Raw genomic sequence first — 22,553 nt, 5'->3', positions numbered from 1 at the left:
CTATCCCTGTAATCCCTGCATTTCCCATGGGTCATCGACCTAGCCTGCATGTCCCTGGCCACCACAGGTAATTTAGCATGGCCAATCCACCTAAACTGCATCTCTTTGGACTTTGGGAGAAAACAGGAGCACCTGGAGGAAACCCAGGCAGACAGTTGCCCAAGGGTAGTATCGAACACTGGTCACTCATGCCATGAGGCAGCAGTGCTAACCACTGAGCAACTGTGCTGCCCTGACTTAAGTTGTTGTTGAATTTCAGTCTGCCATTTAACCTCCAACTCATTCTGTCTTAAGTATGCGTCACAGTCAGCCTCAGTTGAAGTTATCCCCTCAAAATTAAACTGAGTTACAATTGTATTTTCTCTCCTAGGTGTGAATGTGACTGCACCAGCTCAGCCTGTGACACCTCCTGTCTCAACCTCTCAGATGATCGTGGACCCTGACTCAGGGGAATTCCAGTTGGTTGATCTGTCAAGACGGTTCCTCAGCCATGATTCCTTCTGGACTCTTCCGAGACAATTTCTGGGGGATAAGGTGCATTTGAAGTTTTACTGCTATTTAAATCCTGAGAATTTCTCTATCCTGTTTCCCTCACATTTATGAAATGCAAACTTCATGCTGTTGTTATTTAATACGAACTGTAGTCATAGCTCATGAGGAAGAATAAAAGAGAGGTTTGTTTCAGTGATATTGTAGTTTATCTGCCTAGCAGCAACAGTGTGTACCACCTACATGAGGTACTGCAACCTCTCACCAAGTCTCCTTGAGCAACACCTTTCAAAGCCATATGTCCACCATCTAGAAGGACAAGGGCAGCCAATGCATCAGAAAACCACTGTCTGTAATTTCCTCTACTATCTACACACTCTCCTGCCTTGGGAGTATATCACTGTTCTTTCACTGCCTCTGGGTTAAAATGATGGAATTCCCTCCTGACAGCACTGTGGGTGTCCCTACCCCACGTGAATGGCAGTAGTTCAGGAAAGCAGCTCACCATCACATTCTCCAGGGTAATTTCAGATGTGCAACAATGTTGGATTAGACAGCAGTGCCATATCCCTTGAATGAATAAAACAAATAACACAGTTGACAGGAACCCTACAACACTTGTTTAAAAATCCGCAATGGGAGTGTTTAGAGTTTTTTGATAAGAATTGCTTTGTGAATTGCATCTTTGAAATAGACAATGAGATTTTATACTTCTCTATTGTGCCACAATTCAGATTCAGGTCCAGATCATTTCAGTTTTCTGAAGCTTAACATGATTGAACCAAGTATAAATTAGCAACAGAGATAGGTGACTCGTCCCTCAAGCCTGTTTCACCATTTTAATAAGTTTGAAATTGATCTGATTACTCCATATCCCCACCTATCCCTGACAACTCTTCAGTCCCTTGCTTGTCAAGGATCTGTCTATATCTGCCTTAACATTATTCACGGACTCTGCTCCCACTGTCTTTTGAGGAAGAGTTTGAAAGACGCATAACTTTCAGCAAGGGAAAAATTCTCCTAATCTCTGAATTAAATGGGAAACTCTTGATTGTTAAAAAATGGCCCCTCGTTCTAAATTCTCCCACGAGAAGAAACATCATTTCCACACCCCTCAGGATCTTGTATGTTTCAAACTTACTCTTTTAAAATCAAGTGAATGCAAGCCTTTCTTGTCTAACCTTTGCTCAGAAGACACCCTGAAAATATGTTGCTGGAAAAGCGCAGCAGGTCAGGCAGCATCCAAAGAGCAGGAGAATCGACATTTCGGGCATGAGCCCTTCTTCAGGAAAGGGCTTATGCCCGAAACGTCGATTCTCCTGCTCTTTGGATGCTGCCTGACCTGCTGCGCTTTTCCAGCAACATATTTTCAGCTCTGATCTCCAGCATCTGCAGTCCTCACTTTCTCCTCAGAAGACACCCTGCCCATTGCAGGTATTAGTTTAGTTAATCATGTCTACCTGTTTCCAGTGCACTTCATTCTTCTTTAAATAAGGTGACCACTACTGTACACAGTTCTCCAGACGGGGATTCACCAGTGCCCTGTAGAACTGATTGATAACCTCTTTATCTTTATATTCAATTCCCTTGCAATAAATTATAACATTCTGTTAGTTTTCCCATTACATATTGTACCTGCAAACTAAGCTTTTGCATTTCATGCACAAGAGCATCCAGATCTCTCTGCATGTCAGAACTTTGCAATTTTGATATACTTTTTTATTATTACTTTCAAATGGAAAATTTCACATTTTTGCCAGTTCTTTTTAATGTATCGATACATGTTTGTGACTTCATTATGACCTTCATAACTTACTTTCGTACCTATCTTGTGTCAGTGCAAATTTAGCACCTTACCTTTGGTTTCTTCATCCAAGTAATTTACTTAAATTGTAAAATGTTGAGGCCCTATCACTGATTCCTGTGGCACATTGCTCATTACATCTTACCAATCAGAAAGTAACCCGTTTGTGCCTACTAATCTTTTCATGCCAATATGTTAACCCCAGCATTGTGAACTTCTATTTTCCACAATACCCTTTGATATAGCACCTTATCAGATACCTTCTGGAAATCTAAGTACAGTGCATCAACCAGTTCCCCTTTATCCACAGCTTGTGAATTCTAGAGAACTCCAGTGAGTTGGATAAACATGATGTCCATTGACGTTGAATTTTTTTAAGTGCACTCCAATAATATCTTTAATAACAACTTCTAACATTTTCACTGTAATAGATGTTAAGCTAACAATGCACAGTTACCTGCTTTTGGTCTTGTACTCCATAAGACCATAAGACATAGGAGTAGAAGTAAGGCCATTCGGCCCATCGAGTCCACTCCGCCATTCAATCATGGCTGATGGGCATTTCAACTCCACTTACCAGCGTTCTCCCCGTAGCCCTTAATTCCTTGAGACAACAAGAATCTATCAATTTCTGCCTTGAAGACATTTAGCATCCCAGCCTCCACTGCACTCCATGGCAATGAATTCCACAGGCCCACCACCCTCTGGCTGAAGAAATGTCTCCGCATTTCTGTTCTGAATTGACCCCCTCTAATTCTAAGGCTGTGTCCACAGGTCTAGTCTCCTCGCCTAATGGAAACAATTTCCTAGCGTCCACCCTTTCCAAGCCATGTATTATCTTGTACGTCTCTATTAAGTCTCCCCTTAATCTTCTAAACTCCCTGCATTCTAATCTAATGGATCATTCCCTGACTCTTGTAAGTTCTGGAAAATTAAAACCAGTGCCTCAACTATCTCAGTAGGCACTTCTCTTATAATCTAAAGGGAAGTCTATCAAGATCTGGCGATTTGTAAGCCGGGTTATTCGGTGCCACTTCCCTGGTGATTATAATTCTTGTTGATTCCTACATCTGTTCCCCGTCCTATTTATAGCTGTTTTTGGACAGTTACCTTTATTCTCTGTAATGGTAATAAACAGTTCAGTATTAATTTCTGAGACTTTCTCACCGTAGGACCAGGACTCACTTTGTTAACTTTCCTTTATTCACATCTGAGAGGAAGAGGGAACTGGGTATCCTAGTTGCAGAAGGCTGGCGTAGAGCAACAGCAAGTAATTAGTAAGGCTAATAGAATGTTATCATTTAAGAGGGAACTAAATCTGAAACTGAGTGAGAGAAATTGGGGGGATTATTCTTCTGTTATACAGAGCACTAGGGTGACTGCAGCTGACATGCTGTGTGATCGAATCACTACTCATTATATATTGCAAAAATTCACAGAAGAGTCTATGTCTGTACTCGTAGCTCCAAGTGGTACCCAGTTTACCTCACATATGCCTGGAAGGGGAAGGTATCTCAAAAATGTGAGCAACAAGTGAAGCGAGCTGTCTCGCAATGCAGTAAATCCATGAGTGGTTTTCTCCACTAATAGGATGCTGCTGTTAAACCAAATGGATATTTTACTTACCACAAAAATGAATCTGAGTTCCAGTGCCAGTGTATTGCCAGCTAAATGGGCCATATATCCCAATGACTGTGTGTCAAACAAAGCATCCTGATAGTCATTTGCTGTAGGCAGCAGGTGATCCAGACTAACTATCCTGTGCTTGCAAGCCTCAGAAACATATATTCACTATTAGATGTGATTTTGCTGTTGGAAATCATTTACTAAAAATGTGAACTGGGGTAAGAGTTATAGATTAGATTAGATGCCCTACAGTGTGGACAAAGGCCCTTCGGCCCAACAAATCACATCGACCCTCCAAAGAGTACAAAGAAAATTTACAGCCCAGAAACAGGCCCTTCGGCCCTCCAAGCCTGAGCTGATCCAAACGTAGAGTAAAAAGTGAGGTCTGCAGATGCTGGAGATCAGAGCTGAAAATGTGTTGCTGGTTAAAACGCAGCAGGTCAGGCAGCATCCAAGGAACAGGAAATTCGACGTTTCGGGCACAAGCTTGTGCCCGAAACATCGAATTTCCTGTTCCTTGGATGCTGCCTGATCCAAACGTACTGTCTAAACCTGTCGGTCAATTCCTAAGCATCTGTATCCCTCTACTCCCCACCTACTCATGCATTTATCCAGGCACATCTTAAATGAATCTACCATGCCTGCCTTTACCACCTCTGCAGGCAACACGTTCCCAACACCCAGCACCCTCTGTGTAAAGTACTTGTCATGTGTATCCCCCTTAAACTTTCCACCTCTCACCTTGAAAGCGTGACCTCTCATTATTGAATCCTTCACCCCGGGAAAATGCTCTGAAGAGTAACCCACCTGGACCCATTTCCCCCGAACACTATGGGCAATTTAGCATGGCCAAGTCACCTGACAGCACATCTCTTCCAGAAACCAGGTGTTTGCATGTGCTTGAAGCTACTTCAAAATATTCAGGATTATGTCTTATGTTTATTTAGGCAAAAGGAATTCATACATACATTGCACATTTTCAAAAAAAAATGTCATCATTTCAGCCAAACTCTGCTGCGTCTACATGACACCACCCTGACTAATCAGAATCTATCCACTTGGTCTGAGAATTAAGATTGACAGTTAATTGTTCTTGCTGTATCTCCATGTCGACAGCAGATAAACTAACCAATCAGCACCCTCTTCTCATTTTCTCTAAAGTGATGTCTTTTCTTTCCCCATTCTGTTTCTTGTGTGTTGGTTTTGAAGAGTGCAAGGTGAAAAGTTTAAACTTTTAGTCTCCAACTAGCAATGATTAAACAAAATTAGATATTTGGGAAGAGGTTAAGAAATCTCCTTTGGTTGAAAGGAGGGGATAATGTTGAGCAGAGTGCTGGAAGTTGAGTGAGTAAAGGGAATCATAATCTCTTTCCAAAAATCTAAATTTGTTTGAAGACTGCTAATAGGGGGCGAGAAGTTGATGGGCATTACTTCCTGGTTATTGGACACCTTTCGTGTTTGCTTTCTTCTTCTTTTCCTCGGCTCAGAACGCCATCCAAATGGTTTAGTGAATTTTGTTTTACCTGTTTCATTTGACTTTACTGTTAAAGCGCACAGCCTCACTAGAATTACCTCCTTGTGTTAGTTGACGTTTGGAACGGAATCAAAAATGTAAAGCATTTCTGACCGAATCAAGACTGCAATGTACTCCAGATACCCTTCGTTATTATTGCTTTGTTTCCCAAAATTCTAATGGCTAACTCAATCACTTTTAGAACAATTGCTCAGTGAGGTATTTGTAAAGTCACTCCAAGTGTGTAAAAGGTAGATTGTTGTTTTGCATAAATTTCATACTGGCATTTTTTTTTGCAATCTAAAGTTTATATTTTTAACGTCATTTAATTTCCTTTCATTTTAGCTGGCAAGGATAGAGAAATTCATAGTCTATTGGTTAATATCTTTATTTGTTCAAAGTAAAGTCACAGGTTCACGCGCCTTTTTTGAGTAACATTGCACGTCTTAATTTTCACTGAGGAAATGTTAGTTTTTTTTGTCATCTAGTGTTGCTTGCTTTGAAAATGAATACAGTTTTGCTTCTGTATACATGAGCATAAAAGACATTTGGCAAAACAAGTCAAACATTAATCTGGTTTGGCAACACAGTCAAACCCATTGCTAAGCAGTGATTTGGACTTTTGCTGTGCACCAGGACCACTTCATAGGATAAAAACAATGACATTAATCTCAGCAACTGCACGAAAGGCAGTGACATTTTTTTATCGTATGATCTGGCAGTTAAAGTTGACCGTTGTTTTGGTAATGTGATTCAAGCTAGCAATAATGCCAGACCAGAAAGTTTTCTCATTTGCTCTAGTCAGCACAGTGTATAAATGAGCTGAACGAAGAAGAACATTTCATTACCTTTCTTTGATACAAGTCATTTGATTAAAAATTGCATTAGCTATTTCTCTAATGCATGAAGAATCACTGTCAAGAACAAACCCTTCCTATGATGTAAATATGACCTCACATGTGCAATGCCTGATTTGCACCTGCATCTTCACTCTCTTAGAGAAAACACTTCTCGATCTGTGCAACACAAAACATCGAAATATACAGCCTGTATTTTAATCTATTAATGATATAACTATCATCAATTAGGTATTATGAGCAAAGAATCTGTTTACTTGATGGGACTTGCAAGAATGGAGTAGTGAATGATTTAATATCCACTTCAACAGGTTGGAAATGTGTGTACTAATCAGATGTCCACATACACTGAGCTGATTCTCATTAGGTAATTGTTTTCAGGTTGGAGAGCATGCCTTTTTAAAGTTGAGAATAGCAAGCTGGTGCTGGCCTTGAAGATGTAATACTATGTTTTGCCCACAGGTTGATTCATACGGAGGGTCCTTGCGCTACAAGATTCGCTACAGCGTGGCAAGAGGGCCGTCAGAGCCAGAGGAAAAGGCAGATGTGATTATAACAGGAAATGGAAGAAAACTGATCTACAGAACGAGGACCTCTACCCAGCCTGATGTTATCAACCGGAAAGAGATCCTGTTTACTGAGGTAGGAAGAGAATTTCAAATCCTACTCATCTATCTATGAGGTTCCCTCCCTGTCCAATTGCAGATGTTCATTTTTTGATGTAAGATTTGTCAGAAGTGTAACTTGCACCAGAGATCTGAACAGGCAATTCTAATGACTCAGGGCATCAGATTTGGCTGTTCAGATGCCTGTCCAGTACCTGGTCAGGGTATAGACTGGAAAACCGGCCACAGTTATCAAATGCTACGTGTTAGAGCCAATAGAATTTTATTGGATTTTAATCGTATAAAATTTGTAATTGGAGCAATTGAGATCTTTTGTTGGATTTTCAGACAGCAGGAGATTATTCAGCGCAACATCAGCTTGTATCTATAAAGTATCTGATGTAATTTTGCTCACTGAGCTGGCAGGTTTGGTTTCAGATGTTCCGTCACCATGCCAGGTCACATCATTGAGCCTGCGGTGAAATGCTGGTGTTCTGTCCTGCTTTCTTTTTGTGTGTATTGGTCTGTTAAGGTAGGTGATATCATTTCTGGTTCTTTTTCTCAGAGGCTGGTAAATGGGGTCCAAATCAGTGTGTTTATTGATGGAGTTCTGGTTTGAATGCCAGGCCTCTGGGAATCCCCGTGCATGTCTCTGTTTAGCCTGTCCTAGGATAGTTGTGTTGTTCCAGTCGAAGTGGTGTCCTTCTTCGTCTATATATAAGAATACTAGTGAGAGTGGGTCATGTCTTTTGGTGGCTAGTTGGTGCTCGTGTACCCTGGCTAGTTTTCTGCCCGTCTGTCTGATGTAATCCTTGCAGTGTGTTTTGTAAATGACATTCATTTTGCTGGTTGTTGGTATAGGGTCCTTTAGGTTCATCAGTAGCTATTTCAGTGTGTTGGTAGGTTTGTGGGCTACCATAATGCCAAGGGGTTGGAGTAGTCTGGTAGTCACCTCTGAGATGCTTTTGATGTATGGTAGTGTGCCTAGAGTTTCTGGGCATGTTGTGTCTGCTTGTTTGGGTTTGTTGTTTAAGAATCAGCGGACTGTGTTTATTGGGTATCTGTTCTTATTGAATATGCTGTATAGGCATTTTTCTTCTGTAGTTTGTAGGTATTTTTCTTCTGTAGATGATTGCTTCTGTAGTTAAGTATCTGGTATGGTGTGCGTTGCATTCCTGCAGACGATGGCCTGCAGTTCTCCATTAACTGTTTGTTCCACTGTGACATCCAGGAAGGGAGTCTGTTGTTGTTATGCTCCTCTTTTGTGGAGCAAACTCACCAGATACTTCGCTACACAAGCAATCATCCCAACACCCACAAGCGGATCTGTATCAGGACATTATTTAAACGGACCACAACACACTGCAGCACCCAGGAACTTGAAGAATATTAGTCGGGTGAAGAGGCAATGTATAAAGAGGAAATTCTAGGGTATCAGGCAACTGAGAGCACTGTCACTAGTGTTGGGAGCATTGTAGCAATGGGGATCTGTTATTATGGATGTTGCAGTCATCTCCACCTGCATCCTAACTGGCTTTTCAACCAATGAGGCATATTCCAGAGCCGCCTCCTATTGATTGCTAATTATACCAGTTACATTCAATAATATTGCTGCATGAAATGGGCAGTGTGCATCCATTGTAATTAATTGGTTTAGGATTTACAATATGAAATGAGATTACCGAGATGATAAGATCAACTAAAATGACAGAGAAAAGAGCTTTTGTGTTGCAGTGGTAGTGTCTGCACTCTGTGCCAAGAGGCTGTGTTCAACTGCTACCTGTTCCAGGAGAATGTAAAAATGTCTGTGAACAGGTAGATTAGAAACTATCAAAGTGGGGCAGAGGATCTAACCCAAGGCAATGCATCGTTTTATTTGCCTGTCTAATGACCTTGTTTCCAAGGATTGTACTATGAACTTCAGTTGTGGAGATAAGTCCAGGTTTACAGGGAAAGTGCTGCAGTAGTTTGCCATGGTCTTCTGTAGTGTGGCTGACCAGGAGACACTCCCACCCTTACTGCCTGCCATCTGGTATATTGGAAGGATTTATAGGCTGACTATCAATCTGGTTGGCCACATTATGAATCACCCACAAGTCATGGTGTGGGACTTTGAACCCGGAGTTTCTGGCTGAGAAATAGGGTGACTACCCGTGTGCTACGGCCCCTCTGTATTTGTTAAGCCACAAAGAAGGTTGCAAGAAGCTTCATAAGTTTTCATAATCAAAATGGTTGTTTGGTCAGGAAGGATGAGATTGTGAGACGTGAGCTGAGGCTGCTTTGAAAAGAGGAGTTTGAGAAGTGAAGGGAGAACTGTGGTTGTGTCCTGTGTTGTAACTGATCCCTCTGGCATTCCAGCTCCATTTTTCCAGTCATGTCAGTTGACAGGAGCAGCATAGTGGCTTATCCTTTGGCAGACATTAGTTAGAATGTCGACCACAGTATGTTGGCAGGATTGGCACATAACTATGCGGTTAGTGTGATGGAATGTCATGTGAACCCTACAATTGATGCTGCAACTGATGACAGTGCTCACATTTGTGACATTGTTTTCCTTTTTATGCTATCAGGGCCTTGTTATTTTCCAAAGCAAACCTCTCTGAGGTACAGGGTGGACAAAATGCATCTTGTAAATGTTGCATGCTTTTTACAAGGTGTATCTTCTGGTGATAGTGGTCAAGTACCAATCAACTTAGTGTGTGTAAATATTGAATGTCCATGTATCACCCAGCAATTGGCTTCGTCTCCTCGCTAATGTGGATGTGCCCCAGAGCTTTGACTTTCCACTAATAATATTGGTCATGAGTTTGCACTGTCTCTGTTTGCTGAACCTTTCACAAAGGATGCCTTTGATTAGTGAGGAACACATGATCAACATCACGAAGATTATTTCTTAAGTCTTATGATCTTGAGGCATCAATCTTCTGAGTTTTTGACGAGGAATTTATTTTTTTGGCCTACTTTGATTCTGCTTTCTGCATTTAGAAGAGTTTACTCCCAAACAAATTAAACCTTCAAAGTCTTCATCTCCACAAAAGTACAATTGTTTAGACTTGTTTCCCAATCTTTCAGGGCATTAATGCACGAGATTTAATGAATAATTTCATAATAAGAGGCTGCATTAATTAGCGTTCATTGTGACCGTTACCTCTTCACATTTCATTTTCTGATACATATTTACCTCAAGTTTTGGTGGGAGCATGTCACGGTTTGTTTGAGTACCGTTTACCTGAAGAGCAACTGAAATGACGATACTGTTGTGAGAGGTTCTGCAACATGCAGCAGCACTTAGAAGAAAACTGAATGGAATAACAAATCCTGCTTCTGCTCACTTAACATATTGTTTTAAATGTTTCATGGTGTTTTTTTAAATATAGGAGAACTGGCAGCACGAGTCAGGCATCCCTGTGACACGTGAAGACCTAATGATGACATTGGCTAATCTCGACAAGATAATGATCCGAACAAAGTACGACAACAGAATGTCCAGCGTTGGTCTCAGTGACGTTGTCATGGATACAACCAGTATGGAATTTACAACTCTGGGAAAACCGAAGCTTGTTGAGCAATGCAGGTATGAAGCAAATGTTCTTCTTATGTGGGGCTTCTCAGACTTTCAATTCAAGTTGGAATTTCTAGGATCCAGCTTGCACTGAAATTTGCATCGATTTCTCTGGCAACTTGCACCAAAATTTCCTGAGACAAAAACACATCCCTCTAAAGCATTGAGATAGTAGTTTCAGGTCTTGAAGAAATATTTGGCAGTAAATTTACCCTCATTCAGCATTGGCAGAAGTGCAGAAATCTAGAGCTCTGGGCTCTTCTGTACAGGCAAGGAGACATGTGAATGAGTAAAGTAATATTTTCCAGCTGAAACAAAGGAGAGGTGCGGATGGTAAGGAAATTTCCCTTTAGTGATACAGTGGTAATTTGGCTAGTAACTGGTTAACCTGTTAACCAGTTACTAGCCAAATTTCTGTCAGGGGAAATGGAATAGCTCTACCTTGGTTATTCCAAAAACGACCTAGGAAGTTCCCGCGCTGTCACTGATTTGTACATTTACAAACAGAGCACTTTTGTCGGTAGGAATTCAAGTTGCACTATGAGTTACTGATTGGGAGCAAATAAATTCAAGGTAAAATTTCTCTTTTTCAGATGCCCACTAAGTTACAAGGGTCTGTCTTGTGAAAGCTGTGCCCCTGGATTTAAGCGCGTTTTGACTGGGCCTTACCTGGGTGTATGTGATGGGTGTAACTGCAATGGCCACGCTAGCAGCTGTGATAAAGTCACAGGACACTGTCTGGTAAGAACCTGAAGTGCAGTACTAATTAAATTCAAACTCCTTAAGAGAATTGTAGTGGACGATACTGCAACACACCAACATCGGATAACATTGTGCTGTTGTTAAAAGCAAGGAGACATCAGGACAAGCAATTCAGATATTCTGATTATTTAATCATCTACATTCTGTCAGGGATTTTGGATAGTTTTGGTTAAAGAAAGCCTATATTATGTGTTGCGTTAAGAGCCAAGTTTCTCTGGGAGATGATCTCAAGTTGCTTCCAGAACTGATCATAAGATCAAGGTGCCTGGGAAATAAACAGTAACCAAGGATCAACAAGATATGGGGTGAGTAGGATGCTGAGTGTGATTCTGTATCCAAACAGTTTCAGGGTTCAGTTTTAGTTGAGAGCAATTTTACTGCAGGGAATATTTTTAGTTGAAATTCAATGCACTGGGTGAAAGCGTTTAAAACTGTAATGAATTGAATCATTCATCTAATAATGAATTGGGCTTCAAGGATATTCAAATCAAGACATTGGAATCATACCTCACACATAGATTGTTGTGGGTGTTGGAGATCACTCATCTCAGCTCCAGGACATCACTGCAGGAGTTCCTCAGCGTAGTGTCCTCGTCTCGATCTTTGGCTGTCTCATCAATGGTCTTCCTTCCATTGTAAACTCAGAAGTGGGAATTTTCAGCATATTCACGACTCCTCATATATTCAAATGAAACAGATCTGGATAATATCCAGGCTTGGGCTGATAAGTGGCAATTAACATCGCACCACAGAAATGCCAAGTAATGACCATCTCTGATAAGAGACAATTTAGACACTGCCCCTTTACATTCTGTGACGTTAATGTCGTTGAATTCCCTATTCTCAACAGCCTGAAGGTTACCCACTTCCTGACTCCTCAAAACCTGGCCATCATCTAAAAGGCACAAGTCGGGAGTGTAATGGAGTACTTTCCACTTGCCTGGTTGAGTGCTACTCCAACATCACTCATGACACCATCCAGGTCAAAGCAGCCCCTTGATTGGCACCACATCCACAAATATGCAGTCACTTCATCACCAATACTCTGCTGCAGCAGAAGATACATTGCAAAAATTCACCATAGATCCTGAGTGCTTTTGAAACCCATGACCACTTCCATCAAAAAAAAGGGCAGCTGATATGTGGTAATACCACCACCCACAAGTTCCTCTCAGCCACTTATCATTCTGACTTGGAAATATATTGCCATTCCTTCATTGTCAGGGCGTCAAAGTCGGGGCATTCTCTCTCTAATATATTTTTATCTGTGGCACATAGACTGCAGTGGTTCAAGAAGGCAGCTCAGCACCACCTTCTCAAGGGCAACTAGAACCAGGTCGTAAGTGTTGGCCCAGCCAGGGATGCTCACACCTCTTGACTGAATGTGAAGTAAAACAAGAGGGAAGGAGTTTTAGGTGTGAGACTCCATAGTTGAAGAATATTTGACCATAGAATTTCTGACCTAAGTTGGTTGCATTTGTGACACTCTGGTTGAAACTGGGAGGATAAATTGGAGGAAATTTAAAGGAGCAGTCTCAATCGAGTGAGCAGATGGCTGAAGAAATTTCAACTCTTATACAAATCCTTGAAGCAGTACCCAGACTGAGCGCTCCTGATTTCTGATGAGTACCTGGCTTGAGTTTGTTTGAGGTATAAATCAGCTAAGTCTGGAAAGGAGCTAAGCTTGATTTAGAGCCTAGGTAACTGTGTTCTTGTATTTTTAATATCTTTAACATAACTGGTCGTTTAAGATAAAGTGCCATTATTGATATTCACGTTCTTCAAGTTCTGTGAAGTAAAATTCTTTTGTTTTAAACTGTGATTCATGTGGTTTCTTTCTTTCAATATCTGAATTATCAGATACAGGAGTCACAATAAGGTTGCCCTTTGTTTTCCAACCCGACTTGCCCTTGAGAAGGTGATGGGGAACTACTTTGTCAAATAACTTCAATCCTTAGGGTCATGGATGCAGTAATGTGCCATTCAGTGAACTCCCTATAGTGATCAGTAACAGTGAAGAAATGGTGGTACATGTTCAAGGCAGGATAGTGTGTGATTTAGGAAGAAACTTCAATATATTGGTGTTAACATGCACCTGATGTTCTTGCTTGGCATGGAGGCTGTTGTGGGTTTGAGAGATACTGCCAAAGAAATCTCCATAACTTGCTGCAGTGCATCTTGGGTATAGGAGCACAGTTATTAAATTACTGGAATAAAAGCCAGGGAGGGACCTTGATTAATAACCCTGGAGAATTTTGAATTGGATTTTAAAAACGTGAAGAGTGGAAAGCTGGTACAAGTTGAATTAGGCTATGGACTTGTTTTATTGGTGTGAACATCCAACCAGTTTACGAATACATTTTGGGGAAGGAAACCAGATATCTTTCCGGTTCTGGGTGGCACGTTGGCTCGCACTGCTGCCTCAGCACCAGTTCAATGCCCACCTCGGGCAACTGTTCGTGTGAAGTTCGCACGTTCTTGTCGTGTCTGTGTGGGTTTCCTCTGGGTTCTCAGGTTTCCCCCCACAAACCAAAGATGTGCAGGTCAGGTGAATTGGCCATGCTAAATTGCCCATAGTGTTAGGTGCACGAATCAGGGGTAAATATTGGGTAGGGGAATCGGTCTGGGTGAGTTACTCTTTGGACGGTCAGTGTGGACTTGTTGGGCTGAAGGGCCTGTTTCCATACTGTAGGGAATCTAATTCAATCTAATCTTGATCTGGCCTGTATGTCACTTCAGTCCCACGCTAATATTATTGATGTTCAATTGCCCTCTGATATATTCTAACAAATCAGTCAGTTTTAAATCTAAAGAAAATGACCTTTTGGAAAAGGGAAGGGTGTTGGAGCTTGGAATGTTGGAGATTTTTGATCATTTCAGGTTAGCCAAACTCAAAAGGCAATATCCTTTGGTCAGTCTCTTAGCAGAACTTTGTATCTTCATCAGAGAGCTGTCTTCCCTTTCCCTGCACTGGGCGTCTTCATTAAGGGAGTGTGCCATTTATTGTAATCAAGAAGCCCATACTAACTCCGAGGTGCAGCCCACATCACAGTAAAATCAAAAAGTTGTAAAAGTATACAGTAGCTTAATCAGTATTCAAACAGCTTTCATAGTATCCCTACAGTGTCGGACCAGGCCCTTTGGTACAACAGGTCCACACCGACCCTTCGAAGAGTAACCCACCCAGACCTATTCCCCTACCCAATATTTACCCCTGACTAATGCATCTGACCTACACATCCCTGAACACTATGGGCAATTGAGCATGGCCAGTTTATCTAACCTGCATGTCTTTGGACTGTGGGAGGAAACTGGAGCACCCAGAGGAAACCAACACAGACACAGGGAGAATGTGCAAACTCCACACAGACAGTTGCCTGAGGCTAGAATCGAACCTGCGTCCCTGGCGCTGGGAGGCAGCAGTGCTAACCACTGAGCCTCAATGACGCCCCTGTGATGGTCAGATTAATTTGTAGAGAAACCTCTCATCCAAACCTTTATGGAAGGGTGGATTTGAAAGTAGTTAGGATCTAGGTGATTGAGATTTGGGCTTGAGACAATTACTTTTGAATATGTAACCTGCAGTTTTGAACTTGAAGTACTGATGTGTTTTCACGATAATGGTGATAATGTTTCCATGTGCTTTTTTTTGGAAATGGTCTTCCTTGGCTTTCATCAGTTAATATATGTTTTTGTACCTCTCAGAGTTGTCAACACAACACGGAAGGTCGACATTGTGACAAGTGCAAGCCTGGATATTTTGGTGACCCCACTCAAGGAACTGCCAATGACTGCATGCCATGCCCATGTCCGTTTACTGATTCCCAGAGAAGGTTTGTGTCCCACAGCCAGAAAACCATGGATAATCAGTATTGCAGGGGAAATGGGGGCATCGTGAGGATATTATTGGCCTAATGATCCAGAGGCCTGAGCTGATGCTGCCGGATAGGGTTCAAATCCCACTGCTGCAGTTAGTTGAACTTGAATTCAATGAATAAAATATTTGGAGTTTAGAAATTGTACTAATGGTGACCATGATAACCGTCATTCATTGTTGTAAAAATCCACCTGGTTCATTTGTGCTTTAGAGAATGTCCTTTAGAGAAGAGAATCTGCCTTCCTTACCTGATCTGACCTAGATATGACTCCAGGTTCACAGCAATGTGGTTGACTTTAAACTGCCCTCTGAAATGGCCAGAAAACTGCTCACTTCAAGGTAAATCACGAATGGACAACAAGTGCTGGGATTGCTGATGATGCACTGTTCCCATGAAAAAAAAACACAAGTTTAGTGAAGCTAAGTATGTTAGATTTGTGGTTTGATGTAGATTGGGAAAGGATTTTTTTTTTGTTTCTACATTAATGAACAATCAGTTGTAAATCTGTCTTCTCTTGTGTTTACCTACCACTTGAGATTCAGCAACTTCCCCACAATACTTTCTTGGAGCTGGTGTCACTGTTCCCCAGTGTATGAATCTAATTTCTGATTATTGATCTGTTCAATCTGAACCTTACCCTGACCACTCTGACATCTACCCTTGTGTATTCTCTCAAGTGGGATCAACTGTCACTAGTCAGGTTGACTTTGAGACTTCTGAAACCTGCACGATATTCAATATGAAGCCAGCAGCCTCCTGAGGATTTGATTTGATTGATTTATTATTGTCATATATACCGAGATACAGAAAAAAGTGTTGTTTTGCATGCTAAAGGCAAATTATACCTTGTGTAAGTCCATTGGGGTAATAGAACAGAAAGCAGAATATAGTGTTACAGCTACAGATGTGATGATATTGCTCTTTTCAGTGGGTTTGTAAGCGCAGAGGCCTGGGAGGTCTAGGTTAGAAGGACTTTAGGGCCAATTTGATGATAGCAAACAGATCCTGCCTCTGGCAGAAGGCTTCCAGGTTTTAAAATAAACTCTTGTATGATGAAAAGGGAGTGGCCAGTTCTCCCAGCTCAGCTTTTCTCTGGTTTGGTTTGGTTTGGTTTTAAAAGGCAGTCAGTTGTGAAGCTGCTGGACCCAAACAAGCAGGTCCATGCTGGTCCTCCCTCTCTCTAACCTCTTCCTGTTTCCTGTAAGAACCTGTGTTGATTTTTTCCTTTTTTGCCAAGGGGCTTTTATGGGGATTATTGCAAGTGTTTGGAACAGCATCATTAAGTTAGGATAATCTGTAGCATTTTTGGATAGATTCTGTTCTCATTTGTTTGTGTTTCATTTATTAATCTTGCAAATAATTTCTGTTTTCGTTAAAAACTAAGTGGTAGGGCCAGTTGCATCAGTCCTAGAATACACCTGCTTAAAACAACTGGTAAAGTTATTGTCCAGGCTACTTTCTTGAAGTGTTTTGAGGGGGTCTGGCCTGGTCCATAATACGCAGAAGGTGCAGAGGAAGATCAACTTTAATATATATCTGATCAAAAGTCAGATAACAGCAGGGAAGAAGCTGTTCTTGACTCTATTGATATGTGTTTTCAAACTTCTGTATTTTCTGTATCAATGGAAGAGGGTATACAAAGTTTGTGACAAGATTTGTAGTTTGGGTGCTCGTTGTTGTGGTTCTGTTCCCCGAGCTGGGAATTTGTGTTGCAGACGTTTCGTCCCCTGTCTAGGTGACATCCTCAGTGCTTAGGAGCCTCCTGTGAAGCACTTCTGTGATCTTTCCTCCGGCATTTGTCGTGGTTTGAATCTGCTGCTTCCGGTTGTCAGTTGCAGCTGTCCGCTGCAGTGGTTGGTATATTGGGTCCAGGTCGATGTGCTTATTGATTGAATCTGTGGATGAGTGCCATGCCTCTAGGAATTCCCTGGCTGTTCTCTGTTTGGCTTGTCCTATAATAGTAGTGTTGTCCCAGTCGAATTCAAGTTGCTTGTCATCTGCGTGTGTGGCTACTAAGGATAGCTGGTCATGTCGTTTCGTGGCTAGTTGGTGTTCGTGAATGCAGATCGTTAGCAGTTTTCCTGTTTGTCCTATGTAGTGTTTTGTGCAGTCCTTGCATGGGATTTTGTACACTACATTGGTTTTGCTCATGCTGGATATCAGGTCCTTCGTCCTGGTGAGTTGTTGTCTGAATGTAGCTGTTGGTTTGTGTGCTGTTGTGAGTCCTAGTGGTCGCAGTAGTCTGGCTGTCAGTTCAGAAATGTTTTTGATGTATGGTAGTGTGGCTAGTCCTTTGGGTTGTGGCATGTCCTCATTCCGTTGTCTTTCCCTTAGGCATCTGTTGATGAAATTGCGCGGGTATCTGTTTTTGGCGAATACATTGTATGGGTGTTCTTCCTCTTTTTTTAAGTTCTGGTGTACTACACTGTGTTGTGGCCCTTTTGAACAGTGTCTTGTTTTTTTATGATGGGCTTGGGTTCCACAACTCTCTGTAATTTCTTGCTGATTTGGGCACAGCAGTTGCCATACCACACTGTGACACATCCAGTCAGGATGCTTTCTATGGTGCATTTACAAAAGAGACAAATAAAAGCAAAATACTGTGGATTCTGGAAAGTTGAAACAAACAGATAATGCTGGAGGAACTCAGCAGGACTGACACCTCATTGTCCTGGCACATAAATCCCTGAAAGTTGCTACCCAGGTCGATAGGGCTGTTAAGAAGGCATAGGGTGTGTTGGCATTTTTTGGTAGGGAGGATGAGTTTAGGAGCCATGAGGTATGCTTCAGCTGTACAAGACACTTGTAAGGCCGTACCTGGAGTATTGTGTACAGTTCTGGTCACCGCATTATAGGAAGGATTTGGAAGCTTTGGAAAGAGTTTAGAGGAGGTTTACTAGGATGTTACTTGGTATGGCAGGAAAGTCTTACGAGGAAAGTCTGAAGGAACTAAGACTGTTTTCATTGGAAATAAGAAGGTTGACAGACAACTTAATCGAGACATATAAGATAATCAGGCAGTTAGATAGGGTGGACAGGGAGAGCTTTTTTCCTCAGATGGTGAACACTAACACGAGGGGACATAGCTTTAAATTGAGGGCTAATAGATGTTGGACAGATGTCAGACGTAATTTCTTTACTCCGAACAGTAGGGGCATGGAATGCAGTGCCCACAACTAGTAGACACACTGAGGTTATAAAGGCATTTAGATGGGCATTGAACACACACATGGCTAAGAATGGAACGGTGTAGTTTAGATGGGCATCAGATTATTTTCACGAGTTGGCGCAACACTGAGAGCCGAAGAGCCTGTGCTGCGCTGTAATGTTCTATGTGGAGAGGGAATCAGAGTTAAAATTTTGAGGCCCGTAGGACTTCTCTTCAATTCTGCGATACTGGACTTGTAGCAATAGCTGTCTCAATTCTGTCTCCAAAAATGCTGCCATTCCTACAGAATTTCTCCAACATTCTGTGTTAACCTCAGAACACAGAGTAGAGGGACTGGTGGGTCATGCACTTTTTTCCTTTGCACTGAAATGGGTTGTGGGCATCACTGGCAAGGCCAGCATTTGTTGACCATCCCTAATTGTACTTGAAATGATTGGCTTTCTAGACTATTTCAGAGGACAGTTAGGAGTCAACCACATTGCTGTGGGTCTGGAGTATAGGCCCAATGAGGTGAAGATTGCAGATTTCCCTCCCTAAAGGATATGAGTGAACCTGGTGTGGTCTTGCACCAATTGCCTTTGATTAAGTGTTCACCATTAGTTCAGCTTTTTAATTCCAGATTTTTGTTGAATTGAAATTTTGTTATTTGCCATGGTGGGAGTTGAACTGATTTTGCATTAGCTTGCAGTTCTGAATTACCAACCCAGTGAACACCCCACCAGCACTTCTCCCCACTGGCTGTTTTTCAGTGGATAGATATAGGAAGTGGTTAAATCTGCTTTCCAAATATAATCTTTTTCTCTTCCAGTTACAACATGACGAACTGTGCCGTATATGAGCATGTCTCTGTATCACCTCCTGATGCACTTTTATTGCAGATCATCTGCTGCTGAACTTCTCAGCCACTCTGTTTTTCTTACTTGCCGAGGTTGGCTATTCCAGGTTGATCTCCTGGTTGACCTCCCATCTTTCACCTTCCCTAAATTTGAGCTAATCCAAAATTTTGCTGCTGGTGTTCTAATATCCACTGAGCCATCACCCCTGTGCTCACCGACTTACGTTAGCTGCTGTACATCAACTTTAAGTTTCTCAGCCTTGTCTTCAAGTCTGTCCATGACTTGAACACTCCATGGAAACCACTTTCGCAACATCGACCTCAGGGATATTTGTGATCCTCCATTCTGGCCTTTTGGGCATCCACATTTTAATAATTCCAACCTGGGCAATCATATTTTCAGTTTTCAAGACCCTATGCTCTGAAATCCCCCCCTAAATCTCTCTGTCTCTCCACCTCCTTGTTCTCTTTTATGAAGATCCCTCGAATCTTCTACCCCCAAGCTATTGGTCATCTATCCTAATATTTCCCTTTTGAGGCTCCGTGCCAAATTTTGTTTGCTAATTTACCTAATAAATCTTACTGTATTTTAGGGTGCTATTTAACTATATCTTGTTGTTCTGTGTGCCCTTTATTTTGAATCTAACACAGGGAAATGAAATGAAATTTTGTGTTCTCCTTTGGCATGTTGAGTGAGCTCTGAACTTGGTTTCTAATGTAGACCAACAGCACCAGACTCCTGACAGTGCATCCAGAGTAGACACAAGGAATGATGGACTGGATGGAAAAAAAATCTCAAAATTCAACTGTGCATCATGAGGATTTAGTATACAAATTAAAGAGAATAGTTTAGCAGAATTGGAAAAATGATGCCTTCTCTCTTGGCTGACACTTTTTTGGAGCATTTCCTCTTCACCACCTTGTTGCTTCCTCCCTTTCTGCTCTAACATGTCTTTCTCCTTTCCTCACCACCCTCATTTGGAGTTCCCTTTGTCTACTCTCCTTTCGTGACTCCTCCCTCTTCACACACTCTTGGTGCTCTCTCCTCCCCTATCAGTGCACTCTTGGCAATCCCCTTCTCCATTCCCATGGTATTCCTTTCCTCTCCAACCTTCCTGTGGAGTTGGAGTTTATCTGTAGGATATTCAGTGTGCCTAAATGTACTTTAACCTCCTGTACTGTCTACAGCTGACCCTCTATATAATTGTGTTGAGTCACAACATATGCTTTAGGATCTTGTATAATGTGTTTACAAATGCAATATCCAGAATAGATATGGAGGGATTTGAATTTCCAGGAACCTTATTGTGTGTATCCTTTTCAGATTTTCGGAAACCTGTTTCCTGGATACTGATAGGCGCCCTACCTGTGATGCTTGTAGAGCTGGCTACACTGGACGCAGATGTGAAACGTAGGTCCATCTCCACAGTGGTATCATACTCTGGCATTTTGAAGGAGATGTAATTTTTGATTTAAGCTGTAATTGTTTCTTTTCTCATAGTTGTGCTGCTGGTTATGAAGGAAACCCAATGTCTCCAGGTGGAAAGTGTACACCACATGGTAAGCTCCAGACAACAGGCTACATTTCATAAAAGTGTATTCCTGACTGGTTTACTAGGCTAACTTTATCTGCTCAGTCAAATTAAACCCCTTGGTTCTTAATACATTCAGTTCATAAAAACTCCGAGCTCTGTGTCAAACTGGACAGATAGAATATATCATCTTTCTGGTGAAATGAAATCATAAGGGAACTCAGTTCAGGTTGTTTCCTTGTCAATCCAGTTCCTAAGAGGTTACAGGTGCAAGAAACCCACCACGTTTGCCAGTCTCACCCAGAAAGTCATTAATAAAGGAATTGGGAAGCCATGGCTGGTGCAGATGAGGAGTCAGCTGTGGAACAGAGCTGATGCATATACTCATCTTAATGTTATGCACTTTATGTTGTGTTTCTGTTATTGAAATTTTAAAAAAATACTTCTGGTTGTCCTAAAGAAAGTGTTTGTGTTTCTAATGCTTCTTTCATGGCCTCTACATTTGGCCAGGTGTTTCAGTTGAGTGTCGTGCCTGTGGCAATGTAGGAAGTCATAAAGTAATCCAGCATGAAAACAGACCCTTCGGCCCAAACTGGTCCATGCTGACTGTGGTGCCATCTCAGCTAGTTCCAATTGCCCACGTTTGGTCCATATCCCTCTAAACCCTTCCCATCCATGCACCTATCCAAATGTTTTTTAAATGTTGCTATGGTACCTGTATCTACCACTTTCTCTGGCAGCCCATTCCATATACACACCACCCTCAGTGCTTTGTCCTTAATAGTGCTTGTAATTGGATATATTTAGGTATAGTTGAGGATAGAGACAAAGAAAAACTGCAGATACTGGAAACCAAAGTGGACAGGTGGGAGGCTGGGCAACCACACCAAGCCAGGCAGCATCAGGAGGTGGAGAAGTTGACATTTCGGGTGTCACCCTTCTTCAGGACTAGAAGAAGGGTTACATCTGAAACATTAACTTCCGCACCTCCTGATGCTGCTGCCTTTCTACTTAAGTACAATGTAGAGGAGAATTTCTAAGCATGTCTGTTTTGTTACACAGCTGGATATATTTCAAATTGTGACAGCAGAGGAACAGAATCTGCAGAATCATATGCAGGATCCTGTGTCTGTAAGGTAGGTGTGTTCTAATGACTGGAGAGTGACAAATATTAATACACACCAATTATAGCCTGCAGATCTGGCGGTTTTACAAAGAACATGGAAGGAGTGCAAAGAACATTGCAGTCATCTCTAGTTCTTCTGCAAATTATCTTAAACTTGCGCCTGCTGGACATCAAATCTGCTACCAGTGAAAACAATTTCTCTATTTATTCAACCAAAATTCTTCTTAATTTTAAACCTGTTTTTTCCCTTACTGTAGTGAGCCAGCGCATTTACTATACTCTCTAACCTGTGGTAACCATATTAATTATACAGACAGTTTAACACTGATAAACTGATAGTTTTAACACTGATATTAAAACCTGTAATGACGTTGGGCTTCTGGACTCTTCTTTGTATGGTTTAAATTTTTTTTCAAAAATAGTGGAATATTCAAGATCATATAAGAGACTAAGAAGTTTTAAAATAGACAGGCATTAAATAGTTGGCGCAATGAAATAAAATTAAAACTGTACCTTTTGTATTTGATGTAACAGAATAAAAATATTTGAGAAAAGAGTCTGAAGGAATTTTTTTTAAAAATCCTATTCTAACCAAAATAATATGAAAATCACTAATACATCTTTTATTTTGTTCTTTCTTTTTGAGTCTGAGTACCTTTGGAATGTTAGAGGGTTCTGATCTGTTCACGCTGTGTCCAGAACCGCACACCATGATCATAAAGTGCTTGCTGTGTTTTCTGTTTTCCAGGCTAATGTCGTTGGAAGAGTCTGTAATCAGTGCGCGCCAGGGTCCTT

The 22,553-nt window shown here is 41.5% G+C and overlaps 1 protein-coding gene across 4 annotated transcripts in view; it reads left to right on the top strand.

Moving 5' to 3' along the window:
- hspg2 (heparan sulfate proteoglycan 2) overlaps positions 1-22,553 on the top strand; it is a 530,364-nt gene that overhangs the window by 235,480 nt on the left and 272,331 nt on the right. For all 4 annotated transcript variants that reach the window (XM_060851818.1, XM_060851817.1, XM_060851815.1 and 1 more), the window contains 9 exons: positions 371-534; positions 6,752-6,931; positions 10,272-10,468; positions 11,050-11,197; positions 14,924-15,051; positions 20,425-20,511; positions 20,602-20,660; positions 21,695-21,768; positions 22,507-22,553. The exon at positions 22,507-22,553 is cut by the window's right edge and continues 94 nt beyond it. In XM_060851818.1, the coding sequence (XP_060707801.1) occupies positions 371-534; positions 6,752-6,931; positions 10,272-10,468; positions 11,050-11,197; positions 14,924-15,051; positions 20,425-20,511; positions 20,602-20,660; positions 21,695-21,768; positions 22,507-22,553 (1,084 nt within the window). The remainder of the gene's footprint in view (positions 1-370; positions 535-6,751; positions 6,932-10,271; positions 10,469-11,049; positions 11,198-14,923; positions 15,052-20,424; positions 20,512-20,601; positions 20,661-21,694; positions 21,769-22,506) is intronic.

Source organism: Hemiscyllium ocellatum, chromosome 37 (genome assembly GCF_020745735.1).
Source record: "Hemiscyllium ocellatum isolate sHemOce1 chromosome 37, sHemOce1.pat.X.cur, whole genome shotgun sequence".
NCBI classification, from domain to species: Eukaryota; Metazoa; Chordata; class Chondrichthyes; order Orectolobiformes; family Hemiscylliidae; genus Hemiscyllium; species Hemiscyllium ocellatum.
The sequence above is the reverse complement of the archived record's forward strand: the minus strand, read 5'-3'. Positions and strand labels throughout refer to the sequence as shown.